Consider the following 15,560-nt stretch of genomic DNA (forward strand, 5'->3'; position numbering starts at 1 on the left):
GCTTTCCTACCAAGGATAAGATCACCTGTGTTAATAAGAACGGACAACACAACAGCAATGCACCTCTTAAACAAGCAGCGAGGAACAAGACCACTCTCCCTGTCTCAGAAGGCCCAGAAGATATGGGAATGGGCACTGCAACACGAGATATACATAACAGCAGAATATCTCCCAGGGGACCAAAACGTCAAAGCAGATACTCTCAGCAGGCTCAAATCCATCTGCCACGAGTGGGAGATAGACCAAGGGATTCTAGACAACATCTTTCAAAGATGGGGAGAACCGACAGTAGACCTCTTCGCAACAGCGGAGAACAGAAAATGCCGGTTCTTCGCAAGCTGGCTTCCCCAACGGGGATCTTGGGGGAAATACTTCTTTGATGGCATGGTCAGGCGTCTGTGCCTACGCCTTTCCTCCAATTACCCTACTACCACCAGTTCTTGTGAAGACCAAGAAGGAGCCGTGCAGGATAATCCTAATAGCCCCATGGTGGCCCAGACAACACTGGTTCACGGAGCTTCTGCTGCTGTCGGAAGTCCATCCGATTCGCCTCCAGCCAATACCATCGCTTCTACAAGTGCTCCATCCGGACCCAAAATCATTTCGCTTAGCGGCCTGGCTCCTGAGCACTTTGAGTTTCAACATCTAAAGATCTCAAAGGAATGCAGAGACATCCTTTCAAAGGCCAGAGCGGATAGTACGAACTAAACTTACAGAATGAAATGGAAAAAAGTCTGTCTGTGGTGCCAAAGATGTAAAATTCATCCTCTGAATTCGGCACCTCATGAGATTATTCCATACATTTTGCTTTTAGCTAAGTCCGGTTTGGCTCATGCATCTATGAAGGTACATTTAGCTGCAATATTACGCTACAGAAGAACTTCCTCTGGACCGTCTCTATGGTCTGCTAGAATCATTAAACAATTCATGAAGGGATTGGTCAGAGTTTTTCCTCCAAGAAAGCCTCCACCACCTCTCTGGCATTTGAACATAGATCTTCAACAATTAATGAAGTAGCCCTTCGAGCCAATACACAGGGCAGATCTCAAATTCCTATGGTGGAAGGTGACGCTTCTCATCGCGCTCACTTCGGCCAGGAGAGTGGGGGAATTACAGGCTCTCACAATTCAAGACCCTTTCATGCAATTTTAGGAGGACAGAATGATTCTCTGGACTAATCCGAAGTTCACTCCAAAGGTACCGACTGACTTTCATTTGAATGAGCCACTAGTCCTGAAACGTTTCTTTCCTCAACCAACAACAGCGACGGAAAGAGTTCTACATTCGCTGGACGTCCAGCGCTGTCTCAAATCATATTTACAAAGGACTAGACCCTTCCGCAAGTCTTCACAACTTTTTGTCGCTTTTAGCGCACCCTGGAAGGGCTTCACTTTATCAAAATGTGGAATTGCCAGATGGATTTCCAATGCAACAGTATATTGTCATCAAGCTGTTGGAAAGCCTCTGAACGCACAAGTTTGTGCCCATTCAACAAGAGCAGTGTCCACCTCAACTGCTTTGTTTGCGGGTGTACCGATCCAAGGTATCTGCAAGGGCAGCGACCTGGAAAACTACGCACACCTTCACCATTACTGCTTGGAAGCAGACGCAAAGAGAGATGTGGCCGTGGGAGAAACGGTGCTGAGAAACATTATCCAGTAACGGTGAACCCTCTTTTACATCCCTCCGTCCTTTTTCTTGGTTACAAATGCAAATTTTTTCTATTGCTATGTTTGGTAAGAGTGATTGCAATATTAATATACAAGATTCTAAATTGAATAGATATAGAAAGATGTCTTAAGTAACTATACTAGAATTTTTTTTAAAAAAAATATGTGCTTTATACTACTGCTCGCTATTCTGATTCAGGCATGTGAATCTATGAAAGCTCCAATACTGGAGTAAGAAAACAAGTTACTTACCTGTAACTGTAGTTCTCCAGTATTGGAAGCTTTCATAGATTCACATGCTACCCACCCTCCTCCCCTGAGATGCTCACCTTGGATTTAGCACAAAGAGTGTTTATGGCACAAGTGCGCGAAAATCTGAGGGACAAAAGGTTCTCTCAGGAAGGTTCTAGAGGGTGAGGAGCTCTGATTGGTTCAGGGAAAAGTTTGGTCTCTTTTACATAAAGGTTATGGGTTGCAAAAGGGAAATGGGCCTAGGCCTCTTTTCAGTTTGCAATACTAAGCATTGCTTTTTTATGTACCGGAGTCTCCCGTCTCGACGACTGGGAATGATTCAGGCATGTGAATCTATGAAATCTTCCAATACTGGAGATCTACAGTTACAGGTAAGTAACTTTAAGTAACTTGCTTTCTTATTCCATACGGATTCTGATAAATACCCCTAAGATCCTGGGGGTCAAAATTACTCAACCTTATACCGATGATAACTGATTAGTGAATGCTGGTTGCCACTTGGGGCATTGTATCCAAGGCCTTTGGAATTCTGTTGCATATAATCTTTGAAATCAATTAATATTTCAAGGCCATCATGATATATTTCTTCATTTTTTTATCCAAGTCACAACTGCACAGCTGAAATGGGTCTACTGCAGAATTAACCTTTGGCAATCTCTTGTGGGAAAGCAGATAGAATACAGCCACTGAGGAACATGGCAGCAGTAGGCTAACTGCCGCGGTACTCCGCTCTAGGCTCTAGCGGAGCTTGTAAATTTTGGTGAAAAAATGAGGAATTTGTAAATTCTTGTACCTCTAATAATGCAATGATGCGTTATTAACTAGATTCAGGACACTTGGGATACGTATCTAAGACTAAGACCAAGACGTGAAAACCTTGAAGGAAAAGTTTGCTCTGACCGTTGGGTCTCTCCTCGCTCTCCATGTGCGTTCGGAGAGGCGTGATCGAGACTGGCTCAGTGCCCGTCGGAGCTCTTCCGCGTAGTTCACCAGCGGTTCAGCCGCAGACACTGACGTCGGCGGTTTTGTGGAAGTGGAACCGGGCCGCCCTGGAGCTCCGCCGTGGAAGGCAACTGCGATCCTGTAGCAGAGACGTTTTTCCGGGGATATTGCGAGGGAGGGGAGTGAAAGCGCCCAAAAGATTACTGCAGCATCAGCGGCCACGGAAGTGAAGGACCTGCCATTAACAGCGGCGGCGGCGGCAGTAAAATTTGATCTATTGGTATCAGCAGCAAAGAAGGTGAAGGGGAGACAAGGAGGGGGGGAGACAATCGATAGTGAATGTTTAAAGGCACAAGCAGGGGTATCTGAGGAGGGGCTGAATCAGGGCATAGGTCCCAGTATAGAGCAGAGCGATAGTAGTTTGGCTAAAAATCCACATTCATTTTCCTTTAGAAGCCACAATTTAGTTCAAGTTGAGCTTCCCACAAACCAGTGTTAAGCGACCACTAATAAGGGCCGCAGAGGGAAAAAAGCCAATAAATATTAACATCCGTCCCCAAAAAAAGGAAGAAAGATCGATTGGAAGAAAGGGGGGGCGAGTGGGCCCTCAGTCCTGGAGCCCAGGCTGTAATCTGGAGGGGAGGATACTACTATAGGGGGGCCTGAGTCGATTAAGTCGAATAGTACTATCGCCAACAGCAACGTCAGTAAGACTCCTTCTAAAACTTCTTCCTATCTCTCCTCAGAGGCTAAACCCAAACGAGTGAAAATATCTAAGTTACTAAAAACAGTCTTAGATCCAGGCTCTAAGATCACGCCTTCATTGCGATCTTATTTCAAGGTCCTCATTCCTCAGGTTTTGGACCTGGCGCAGAGCAATCTCTCTCCATCTTCTGGTATAACTTCGAACATAGCTAAATCCAATTGTTTGGTTTCTTTAGATCCCAGCGTGCAAACTATGGAGGAAGAGGCCCGTAATGAAGCTCACCCTGGGGAGAAGGGTTGTGAATCTACAGACATTGCACTGCTAGAGATTAATTCAACTGTCTTGCTTACGGAGATTTCTGCAGAGCAGGGCATTGAGAATAACTACAGTCTTAACAGCCCTCTATTTATTTGCGAGTCAGCTACAACCCCTGAGGGATCAACCGGTAATGCTGAAGCAGAGGTCTGTAACTTTCCAGATGAGCGTACATCCCTGGAGGTTGACACAAGTCATGAGCTAGAAGAGTCAGGGGAACGACAACTTTGGTCCCTTCTGAATGTAAATCAGAATATTCAGTCACAAACTGTTCATAACCCCCCTCCGAGCTCTAGCTCTGACATTTCTTTGGCACTACCTGCTTGTGCCGCCGATTCACCCCCAGACCTCTCACTCTCCTCGATATTATCCATGTTTTCTAATCTATCAGCTGATATTAAACGGGGGTTTGAGGAGTCATCAAAAATCCAGAGAGAGATACGGTCATATTGCGAGTCGTTAGACAATAAGATAGATGGGCTCTTTTTAATAACCGGGGTGTTGGAAGAAACAACAGCTGCAATGTCTCTCGAATTGGAAAACCCTAAGGAGGATATAGTGAAACTCAAGAGAGGACACCGCTCTGGCGGATAGAATGGAGGTCCTGGAAAATAATGCGAGGCGTTGTAATATCCGCATTCTAAACGTACCTGAAGGAAGTGAAGGATCTGACATTAAATCATATATTATCCAACTCCTTAAAAAATCTCTCAATTTTGCCCACACAGTGGAGGTATTGAATGTAGACATTCAGCGGATTCATAGGGACCCCTTCAGGCGAAATCTGCAGCGGACAAAGCCCCAGAAGATCCTTGTTAACTTTCACACTTTCCAATTAAAGGATCATATCCTCAATTTGGCCCTTAAACAAAAATCACTATCTGGTGGAGATTTTTCTTTTTCAAATAAGATCCGAATTTTCAAGGGCAACCCTGGATAGGCAATGGGAATTGGACAAGAGAATGGAGGCCTTCAGGAATTTGGGTGCATCGGTACATTTGACTTTCCCTGGTGCTTTGAAAATTATGTTTAATAACAAAATGTTTAATATCCGTACAGTTCAGGCAGCAGATGAGTTATTGATGAGTATTGGCACTTCAAAGAGTTGAGGGCAGGCCAGGTCAGGTTTGGTTTGGGATGAGAGATCAGGGCCTTGTCCCCTCTCTTGAACAGAGGCAAAAAAATAAAAATAGCATAGAGTCTATAGGTCATAGCCTTTCTTTGATCTTCCACAGCTACTGGTTTATCCCTCTCGTAGAAAGCACATAAAAAAAGGGGGGTAAAGGATAAGAGAAAGGAAAGAAAAAAAAAAGAGAAAATTACAAGACTAATCACCTATGAAAAAAAAAAATCATAAATCTAGCACTTCATATCTTGAGGCACTTACTTCTGATTTTAAGAGTAATCACAACAGGTTATACTCCTTGCAGACTTGTTCAGTCCTCAACATTATAATTAACAAATGCTTCGTGGGGGCTTAGACTGGGTTAGGAGTACCATAACCGGAGGCGCTCCGGTTAGATAAACAAGGGTTCCTTAAGGGAGGGTGGGTGGGGTTCACGAGGGTGAGGGTTAGGGCAAATAAGTATAAAATGTTTCTCATCTCCGAATTGGTTCTAGATAATTCTACTTTTAAAAAATGGACAGACTTTGTATATGAGAAGGATATTAAGGGTTGTAAGCTTGTAAGGTTTAGCCTCACTAGGAACATTAGCCATGAGTACTATTAAGATCCTCTCCTGGAACGTTAATGGCCTGCGCACCAAACCCAGATCTAACACGATCTTACAATATATACGTGATTTTGATGCACAGGTCATTATACTCAAGGAGACGCACCTGGTTGAGGCTGAAGTACTTGATTTGGTAAATAAGAGTAGATGGATAGATCTATCTGTTACTACTTCTCAAGCAGCCAATACTAGAGGGGTTACTATTCTTTTTTTAAAAAACAATCACTACCAGACTCATAGAGCAGAAAGTAGATCCCACAGGTAGGTGGGCAATCGCGAATGTCGTGATAGGTGGTTCACGCCTTACCATAGTTGGTTACTATGGGCCTAATCGAGACGACCCCTCAGCTTTGGTATCATTATTTTCTGAGCTTTTACATTTTCCTGAACCCATCATAATGGCAGGAGATTTTAATATTGTACTTGACCCCGTGTTAGACAAGACTACCTCTAGTCGGCAACATACTTTGTCTAAATCCAGAGATTTATTACTTAAGGCAATGTCTCAATACGGAGTTATAGATATTTGGAGAGTAAGGTCGGGACAGAAAACTGTTTTTTCTTTCCGAAATTACAAATATCGTCATAGGTCTAGGATCGACTTCCTTTTAGTGAGTAGAGTTTTGTTTGACTCAGTAAAAAGTGTTACCTACTTACCATCTCATCTGTCGGATCACTTGGCTGTACTTTTAGATCTTAAAGTACTGATTCAACCCCCGATCAGATCATGGTCTATAGATAGGTCATTTCTTACATCTTCAGATGATTTGGAGTATGTTAGAATTGAAGCGCAAGAATTCTTTAAAGTTAATATCGGTTCTGCGAGCCCTAGCTTAGTATGGGACGCTTTTAAATGTATGTTGCGAGGGGTCATTAAGAACAAAACCTTGTTCAGAAGGAGGCAGTATACCCAAGAAGTCGCATCTATAGAGGCTAATCTATTGCTAGTCCAAACTGAACTAGAAACTTCCAATAATGCCCCGGATCCTGTTATACTGGCTAAACAGGAGGAACTGCTGAAGTTTAAAGAGCAACTAGCTTCAGTACTTAATCAGCGCATCCTTCAAAGATGGGAAGTAATAAACTAGCCCATTTTGAATTTGGTGAAGGGGCTGGTAAATTACTAGCTTGGAAGTCTAGAACTGATAGGACCCGTAATAATATAGGGTCTATAATAACTAGTTCCGGTACTGTATCTTCGGACTTAGAAATAAGATCAGCCTTTAAAGACTTCTTTCAGACAATCTATCAGGAGGACAATAATATCTCCTCTGAAGATGTAAAGAAGTGGCTTAGTAATATTTTACTGCCATCACTTACCTCAGAGCAAAGTGCCTTTTTAGATCAGGCAATAACGGAAGAAGAGGTAGTAACTGCTATACACAACTGCAAAAGTGGTAGGGCGGCGGGGCCAGATGGCTTGCCCGCCGAGATATATAAACACCTTGTGGGGGATATTGCTCCTTTTCTCGTCATACTATTTAACCAAGTTCTGTTGGAGGGTGATTTACCCCCATATAATGGCATTGATCACACTTATTCTGAAACCAGGCAAAGCTTCCACCGATTGCGGCTCTTACCGCCCCATCTCAATACTCAACGCTGATTATAAAATCTTCACGTCACTCTTGGCTAAAAGGTTGGGTCAGGTCGCCCCCTTAGTTCTACATTCCAACCAAAAGGGCTTTGTGAAGGGTCGTCAGCTCTTTGAGCTGACGTATGACTTGATAGGAGCAATTGATATGGCAACAAGCTCCTTATTTCCCTTGGCTATTCTCACGCTGGATGCCACCAAGGCCTTAGACAGGGTCAACTGGTTGTACCTGTCGGGGGCCTTGGAAAAATTCGGCGTGGGCCGGGGTTTTCGCAGAGCGGTGGAACTTCTATACCATAATCCATCTGCATCGATATTGGTCAATGGTGGTTTGACAGAGCCATTTGCTATTACAAGGGGCACACGACAGGGCTGCCCTCTATCGCCCTTGCTTTTTGATCTCTATATTGAGCCGTTTGCTCAAAAAATTCGGGAGGATAATAATATCATACCTTTCCGATATAGAGACTGGAAAAAAAATGTGTCCCTGTATGCTGATGATATTATGATTATGACTTCAGATATCAGCACTGCGTTTCCGGCAGCCATAAATCTAGCTTTGGAATTTGGTAACATATCTGACTATGAAGTAAACGCCACCAAGACCAGGGATATGGTGTGGAACAGTGTAGTAACTGGGTTGCCTGTGAAACTTTGTGATAACATGAGATATCTGGGCTTAAGAATCGTCAAGGAGATCAACCAGATCACCTCTACTAACTTTACCCTAGTCGCTAAAGAGTGCAGGAAATTAATGGGCTCATGGGGACATCTCCCATTGACACTCCTGGGTCGTTCAAATTTAGTTAAAATGTCCATTTTGCCTAAGTTGACTTTTATTTTCAATAGTATACCACTATATTTTGAAACATCATTAATTGCGAAAGTGCAGAGGGATATTTCTTCTTTTGTTTGGAAGAACAAAAATGTAAGAATAGCCTGGAAGAAATGAAGGCGTCGCAGGGAGAATGGTGGGTTGGCCGGTCCAGACCTTCAGATATACGCCTGGGCCTTTCAGATGACACATGCCCGAATGTTACTAAAAACACCATCAGACCAAGCCATCGAGCGGATGTTCACAACACTATTACAGGGTGAAGGACTAGGGCAGTTGGGGTTTCTTTTTAAGTTTGGAGACCCCATATTTTTCAAGAAGATCAAACTTAAGGTGTTGCAGGGTCTAGCAAGAACCTGGTACAATCTTTGAGTTACTACCAAAATAGGATACTACTCGAATAGATCTCCTATATGGGATCTCCCTGCTCCTCCTGGTTGGGCCAATGATGTCTTGATAAAACCATTAATAGACGCTGGAAACTTAACATGGGGTGACTTGTTTGTGGAAGGGGACATGCTTTCCTGGGAACATCTAGCGAGCAAGGTGGGCCCCAATCTTTCCAGATTGAAGTTCTTACAAATTTCAAGTTGGGCACAAACACACACAGCTGGGGCTTCCCGTCGCCCTCAAATGCCCCTAGGAGGAAGCAGTCAACTTGAATCTTCTTTACTTGATAAAATACCTGCACCTAAGAAGGTCTCCTTTTTTTACAATCTAATCTTAGAGGAAATGGACGGGGAATTTCATCTTCCAGATCAATTATGGGGCTCCTTGTTGCCTTCTCTTAACTTGCAGGAACTATGGCTTGCCTCTTGTAACATTCTCTGGGACATAGTTAAGCCAGCTTGGCTCCATAGAAATCACTTGTATACCCTCCATAGGGCTTACTACTCCCCTCAGCGACTCTCTAAATTTTCAACAGGGGAACCGGTGGCGTGTGCCCGGTGCGGTCAAGTGGCAGCCTCTGATGCACACATGTTTTACGACTGTCCACATTTAACATCTTACTGGCGTTCAATAGGCAATAAACTAACTTCTTCAGCAGTCTCCACCGTGGTTATAGATCTTCGCCTAGTAATATTTGGAGTAGTAGATCAGAAGAGAAGTTTAACTAACAACCTTTTGTTCTACTCTATGTTGGTGGCCCGACGAGAAATCTGCAAACGCTGGAAAGAGGCTTCCCCTCCGTCGTTACATGACTGGTGTTCCTCCATGCTACAAATATAAAAATGGATCTTTCCAGGGCCGGGAAATTAGATAAAAGAGCTTTTTGGCAGAAACTCGATTGGTCCCAATAGTTTGAGCTGAGGTTTTTTTTGGGGGTTTTTTTTTACCCCCCAGTTCCAATGATTACGAAGCCATGATACACTCTCTCTGCTATAACATCTTCGCCCTTTTACCAGGCGAATTGGTGACTAAAGCAATGGTGGTAACTGGCTAATGGTAAAAATCTGTCTAATGGCAAACTGGGGGTAAGGTTAGGATGGGAGTATGACATAGCTGAAGGGTTTTAGGGCGGATCCGTACATTGATTATACCAACACCAGTCTTTGACTGAGACAGCATGTCACTTACCAAACGCCATTCTTCCCTGTTCATTGTCTCGACAGATTAGAGCCATGGCGGAGATGAGGAACACAAAAAAAAAAATGTACCTTTGGCAAAAAAAACTGCCCTTTGAAAAAAAATCTATATTTGTTTTCACAGTGATTTAGACACCCCTGAATATATCTGTATATGCACCTAATGATTTAACTGAAGAGGTGATACATTGTCAACTACATGGCTCCCAGTGCTTGGGCTTTTAAGAACGTATTTCTCCCTGAACCCATGGCATTGAACTTCCAGCCCAAAGTATATGACTTATGTCTCCTGGTGTGGGAAGGCAAGAGCTTTCATCTCACCTTCTGACTGCTGTAGTATAGTATTCCAAATTCTGACCCAGAGTAGAGGTTGTAGCTCTTGTTGTTAAAGCTCTTGAGATGCTGCCCGTCCCTATCGATGAAGTGGCAGTGCATACACATTTGCGGCTCTACTGGAAAGTCTGAGCGGTATTTCCACACTTTTTCCCTTCTCTCATTGCATTTGATGAATTACTCTGACTGGCAAACAAATATTTGAAATATACAAAGATGGTGATGGCATGCACTCCATTTTATGCATCTTTTAATCTTGATTCAACCGCTGCTCAAAGGCTTGAAAATGTAGTGTGCTGGCTTGCCCTGTGCTCTGTCCTGGTAGCACAGTCGAAAATTCACTCCTCAAACGGTAGGTAATCGCTATTCCTCCAGATTCAAGCCGCTACAGCTATATGTGAATTCCATTTCAGGAAGTATACACTGAAAAACCAATTTGAACTATTATTTTTAATGCTTGTTGAAACACTTTTTTAGGCACTTTTTTAAGCCAATTTGACCCATTATAATCCGTATTTAATTACGTAAAATCTTCAATGTTCTTACAGAGGTAATAGAATTCCACACTTTTAATGCAGCAGAAATGCCCATCCAGTCCTTATTCTGTAACATGTTAGAATTAATTTTACATTCTTGGGAACCCTTCATATATAAACCCAATGCATTTCGGGGAGTTGCACCCTTCGCCAGGGGACTGCAATGTAAATCAGAATAAAACCCATTGGTTAACCAAATGACCTCTGTAAGAATATTGAAGATTTTATGTAATTAAATACGGATTACAATGGATCAAATTGGCAAAAAAAAGTGTTTTAAAAAAAAGTGTTTCAAAAAGCATTAAATTATTCAAATTGTTTTTTTAGTGTATACTTCCAGAAATGGAATTCACATACAGCTGTAGCGGTTTGAATCTGGATGAATAGCGATTACCTACCAGTTCGAACAAACAAATATCTGAATCATTCTGGATTGAATGTTATGGATACAATTTTTCCAAAATGTTTGTATTTTTGTTTCTATGAATTGGCATTCTTCCTGCCTTAGACTGCTAATTTATTTCAGTCTTTATTAAATATATAATTGAGTTGATTCAAAGATATATTGCATGGAAAAAATCAATACGCAGTCCTTCCCCAACCTAAATACCTCTACCTCCACTCTAAATCTGGTAGACATGAACAAATGTAACCAAACATACAGCTGTGTTTAGTGCGTAGTTTGCTATAGTCATCCAAGGCTGAGTTTCTCATCCTTAAGCAATCAACAAAAAAAGTTTGAGAGCAAGATATTGGGATCGTGGTCATTTTATTTAGATTTGGTGTATGGAAATTTCCCATTTAAGTAGCTTGCTGATCTTTTCTGTATTTTCTGCCATTTTATTTGGATCTTAATTTGAGTTTATTCCATGTATAGGAATTGAATTCGAACTTCCGACAGATCATTTTTCCTGAGGCTCTACGATGCTTAATGAAAGGAGAGTACACCCTAGAAACCATGCTTAATGAACTGGACAACCTAATTGAGCAAACAACTGATGGAGTCCCTCTCCAGACACTTGTTGATTCTCTTCAAGCCTATTTAAGGGATGCAGCAATGGGCCTCGAAGAAGAAACACATGCTCATAATGTTGATGTTGCAAGGTAAGGCTATTTATATAGTAAAGTGGAAGTATTCTTTTGAGGTTGTAGCTTGGAGTAATGTGGAAAAGGTTGAATCTTCTTTTCTGAAAATTTTAGAATTTGTTTCTATTTGCTCAGATGTAATGTCTTGTTCTGAGAGGTGAGCATTCCAAAAATTATACTACCGATAGGAGTCTCAGATTATGTAAATCAGTGTACAACTGTGCATGTAGCGTCATGCTCTTGCAACCACTTGGTCAGTACCTTCCAGGCATTGTTTGCCCTAAATTGGTAGGCCACTATCCAGTAAAGAAATCTTTCCATGCAAAGCTGCAGATAGTATTGGAAGGAATGCCCTGCTGTGAAAATTAATGTTCTTTCCACATTGGAAAGGATTGTTGCATCAGATCAATGAGTAATTTGTTCATATGATCTTAAGTTTTATATCAAAATGTTCATTGTGTATAAATAGTAGACACTTGATAATCCAACATCTATACTGACAACATGTTTCATCCCTCAGACATTCTCGCGGCAATTATTGAGGATTGAATCAAAGATTATGGTAGATTCAGCTAAGTAATAGAAGGTCTCCAAAGGGTTTTTGGTATAGGGCCTTAGGAAGAATGTCTGCATTGGGTTGTCCAGTGATAAGGGGGAGATGGAAGATTTAGGCCAGTGTACCCATCATAATACAGGGATATTTCTGGTTAAAGGCTCCGTCATTTTTGCTCCAATGCGCATTAAAAAGGTGCTAAATTGTAACTGCCACTCCCAAAGTGAAATACTTAAGGAAGGAAAGGCAAAGCTTTGCTATGATAGGTCCTTAGTTACCTGTATTTATGTCGATTGAATACATATTGATTTCACCTGGACACAGGTTACTATGCCCTGCCAGATATCAGGGGGTGATCTTTTACCAGATCTTGTTCCTGCTCGGAGTCGTTAGGTAAGTCAAAGTCCAAAGTGCATCACAAGTGCAAGAAGGATTTCACCCCCTCTTGCCAATCTGGCAAGAAGCTATGCCGCCGGTACTCGTTAGGACCCTTCTTCCCTGGCGTCCTAATACTTAAAGGACCATTCAGTGGCTGATCTTGACGAATTCTTAATTTCCCGGGTTGCTGTTGTCCTCGGAGCAGAAGCACTTCAAAAAGGTCACACTTCAAATTTTCAAGACTTTACCTGCTCCCTCTGGAGCACCTTCAAGCCCTACAAAACCACAGGGGCCCCCAGTCGCACTTTGCCTGGCAGGCCCAACCCCAGCACCAACTGATGCCACCAAGCCTGCTTTCAGCTCCCTTCAGGGGCTGGTCCAGACTTCTGCCCTCACCAGTCCCATACATGCTTAAGCCCATACTAGTGACATTGTGCCGGATCTGATCCTAACACCCCTCTCCAAGCGCGAACCAAAGTTAACCCACTGGAGGCTGATATCGTTCCACAAAATCACCAAGGCGCAACCAACTAGACTAAAATCCTTTCCTACCCTCCTTTTTGACATCTGTACTATCAGAGGTTCGGAGGCCCTGTTTGACTCGGATTCAGACACAGGCCGGGGGATCCAAAATGTTCCCAACAATGTCGCTATTGTGAAGAGGTGGACAACTTACTCCTCCTTCATTACACCGATGCAAGACGTTATTTAGACCTACAGAATGCTAGTGGGGTTGGATGCCTCCATACCTTAGAATTATCCCCGGCCGTCAAACTGGATCCGGATATTTTTTGTGAGCAGTAGCCCTGCACGGCGGTAGGTGGCATTGTCCAGCTCCGCGCGGGGTCGTCCAGCTCCGCTCCAGAATAGATGTGCGGAGATCCTTTATAGGCGCCACCCCAGCCCGGTGAAGGAGTTTCAACCAGGGCAGAAGATATGGGCACTGGAGCCTGTTGCTCCCAGGGCCCTCAATGACAAATGGAGTGGTCCCTACCATATCATTAAAAGGAAAGGTGAGGTCACCAACTTAGTTGGCCAAGGCACTAGCCGGAGCCCTCACTGGGTCATCCATGTGAACCGCCTAAAGCCTTTCCATGCAAAAACAGTTGATGGACCGAATGCAGAACAAAGTCATACATTAAACCCAGTACAGAGATATGGGCCTAAATCCATCGTTTTTTTTTTTTGCACTCCACACCACCCCAGTTCAGACATGGCCATATGCAAATCAGCCTTGACCCTGTGCCTCATGGGAACAGTCCAGCCCGAACTGCCAAGCCATGTCTTCCCTGGACCAGAAACAAGCTTCCGAGGACCGGTTTCTGGCTATCAGCCGTCATCAGCCAGGATAACTTGACTCCAGTGGTGTGGAGAGCACGGGACTCACGTCTGAGCATACCCGTCCCACTCGGGGTGACAAATGCAAAAACAACAGTTGATGGACAGAATGCAGAACAATGTCATACATTCACCCCAGTAAAGAGATCTGGGCCTAAATCCATTGTTTTTTTGCACTCCACATCACACCAGTTCAGACATGGCCATATGCAAATCAACCTTGACCCTGTGCCTCATGGGGACAGTCCAGCCCGAACTACCAAGCCATGTCTTCCCTGGACCGGAATCAAGCATCCTAGGATGCTTGTTTCTGGCTATCAGCTGTCATCAGCCAGGATAGCTTGACTCCAGTGGCCTTTCCATGACAGGACTGATGTGGCCATGCTGATGGTCACAAATGAGAATTAGAAATAATAGAGTGAGCCTCTCCCTGACCTTCTCTCCCACAGCTCTAAAGATGGGTCAGTTGATGGAGTTGTCGCCTCAGACACCCTCTCTGCCCAACAGCAAGCAGACTGCAGGCAAGTCCTGGAGCAGTAGGCTGGGTTCTTTTCATTCACCCCATATCAGACTATCTGGTTTACCCATGTTATGGACACTGGTGACAGCCTGCCTGTCAAAAAGCAAACAGACAGTCTACCAAGTAATGGAAAGCATCAGAGCTCAAGTGAGCAACCGGCTGAAGCTATGGGTGATTGAACCCTCTGAAAGTCCCGGGGCTAGCCAAGTGGTCTTAATACCCAAGTCTCAATTCAAAGGTGCTTAACCAGAGCTGAGGTTTTGTGTGGATGATAGAGGTTTCAATGCTCTCACTAAGGCATATGCGCACCCTATCCCATTGGATAATGAATTTATTGACAGGCAAGGGACAGCCAAGTTTCTCGGTACTTTTGATTTGACATCGGTGTACTGGCAGATTGGTCTGATCCCAGCAGCAAAAGAAAAATCATCATCCTTGAGCCCAGACATTATCAATTCACAGCAATGCCATTTGGACAAAAGAATACCCCTGCCACCTTCCAATGGTTGGGAATAAAGTCTTTGCTGGGTTGAAGTCTTTCAGTGCAGCATATCTAGATATTCCCGTCTTTAGCTACACTTGACAGGATCACCTGATCCACCTTGGAAAGGTCCTTAAGGCTTTGTAGTGTGGAGGCCTCATTATCAGGGCAAGCAAGTGCCAGATAGGGCAAGGCTCTGTTGTATACTTGGGCCACTTTGTAGGTGAAGGCCAAGTTCAACCCTTACTATCCAAGATCCAGACATTTGTTGACTGAGTAGCTCTGCCTGCCCAGATTCAAGTTCAGGGCATTCCTTTACTTGACTGGGTACTACAGAAGGTTTGTGATGGGGTAATGTACCATTGTTGCACTGCTCACAGAGCTGACCTCCAAGAAATTGCCAAAGGAGGTGGACAGTGAGCTGTCAAAAGGCTTTTGAGACACTGATGGAAGCAATGAGTGTATCACTCTTTCTAAAAGCTCCAGATTATTCTAAGCAGTTCATAGTGCAGACTGATTGCTCTAAGCATGGAATAGGAGCGGTCCTATCCCAGATCAACAAAGATGGCCTTGATCAGCCTGTTGCTTTCATTAGCAGGAGGTTACTCCCCAAAGGGCAGCGTTGAGTGCCATTGAGAGGAAAGCCTTTGCTGCGGCTTGGTCCATGAAGAAGTTGAGATCCTACCTGTTTGGTACTCACTT

The 15,560-nt window shown here is 43.6% G+C and overlaps 1 protein-coding gene across 1 annotated transcript in view; it reads left to right on the forward strand.

The window, feature by feature from the left end:
* The window catches only part of SMG1 (SMG1 nonsense mediated mRNA decay associated PI3K related kinase), a 1,828,328-nt gene that overhangs the window by 1,400,398 nt on the left and 412,370 nt on the right, over positions 1-15,560 (forward strand). The window contains exon 51 of the mRNA XM_086940872.1: positions 11,380-11,606. Within this exon, the coding sequence (XP_086796998.1) occupies positions 11,380-11,606 (227 nt within the window). The remainder of the gene's footprint in view (positions 1-11,379; positions 11,607-15,560) is intronic.

This window comes from Lissotriton vulgaris, chromosome 10 (genome assembly GCF_964263255.1).
Source record: "Lissotriton vulgaris chromosome 10, aLisVul1.2, whole genome shotgun sequence".
In the NCBI taxonomy this organism is placed as follows: domain Eukaryota; kingdom Metazoa; phylum Chordata; class Amphibia; order Caudata; family Salamandridae; genus Lissotriton; species Lissotriton vulgaris.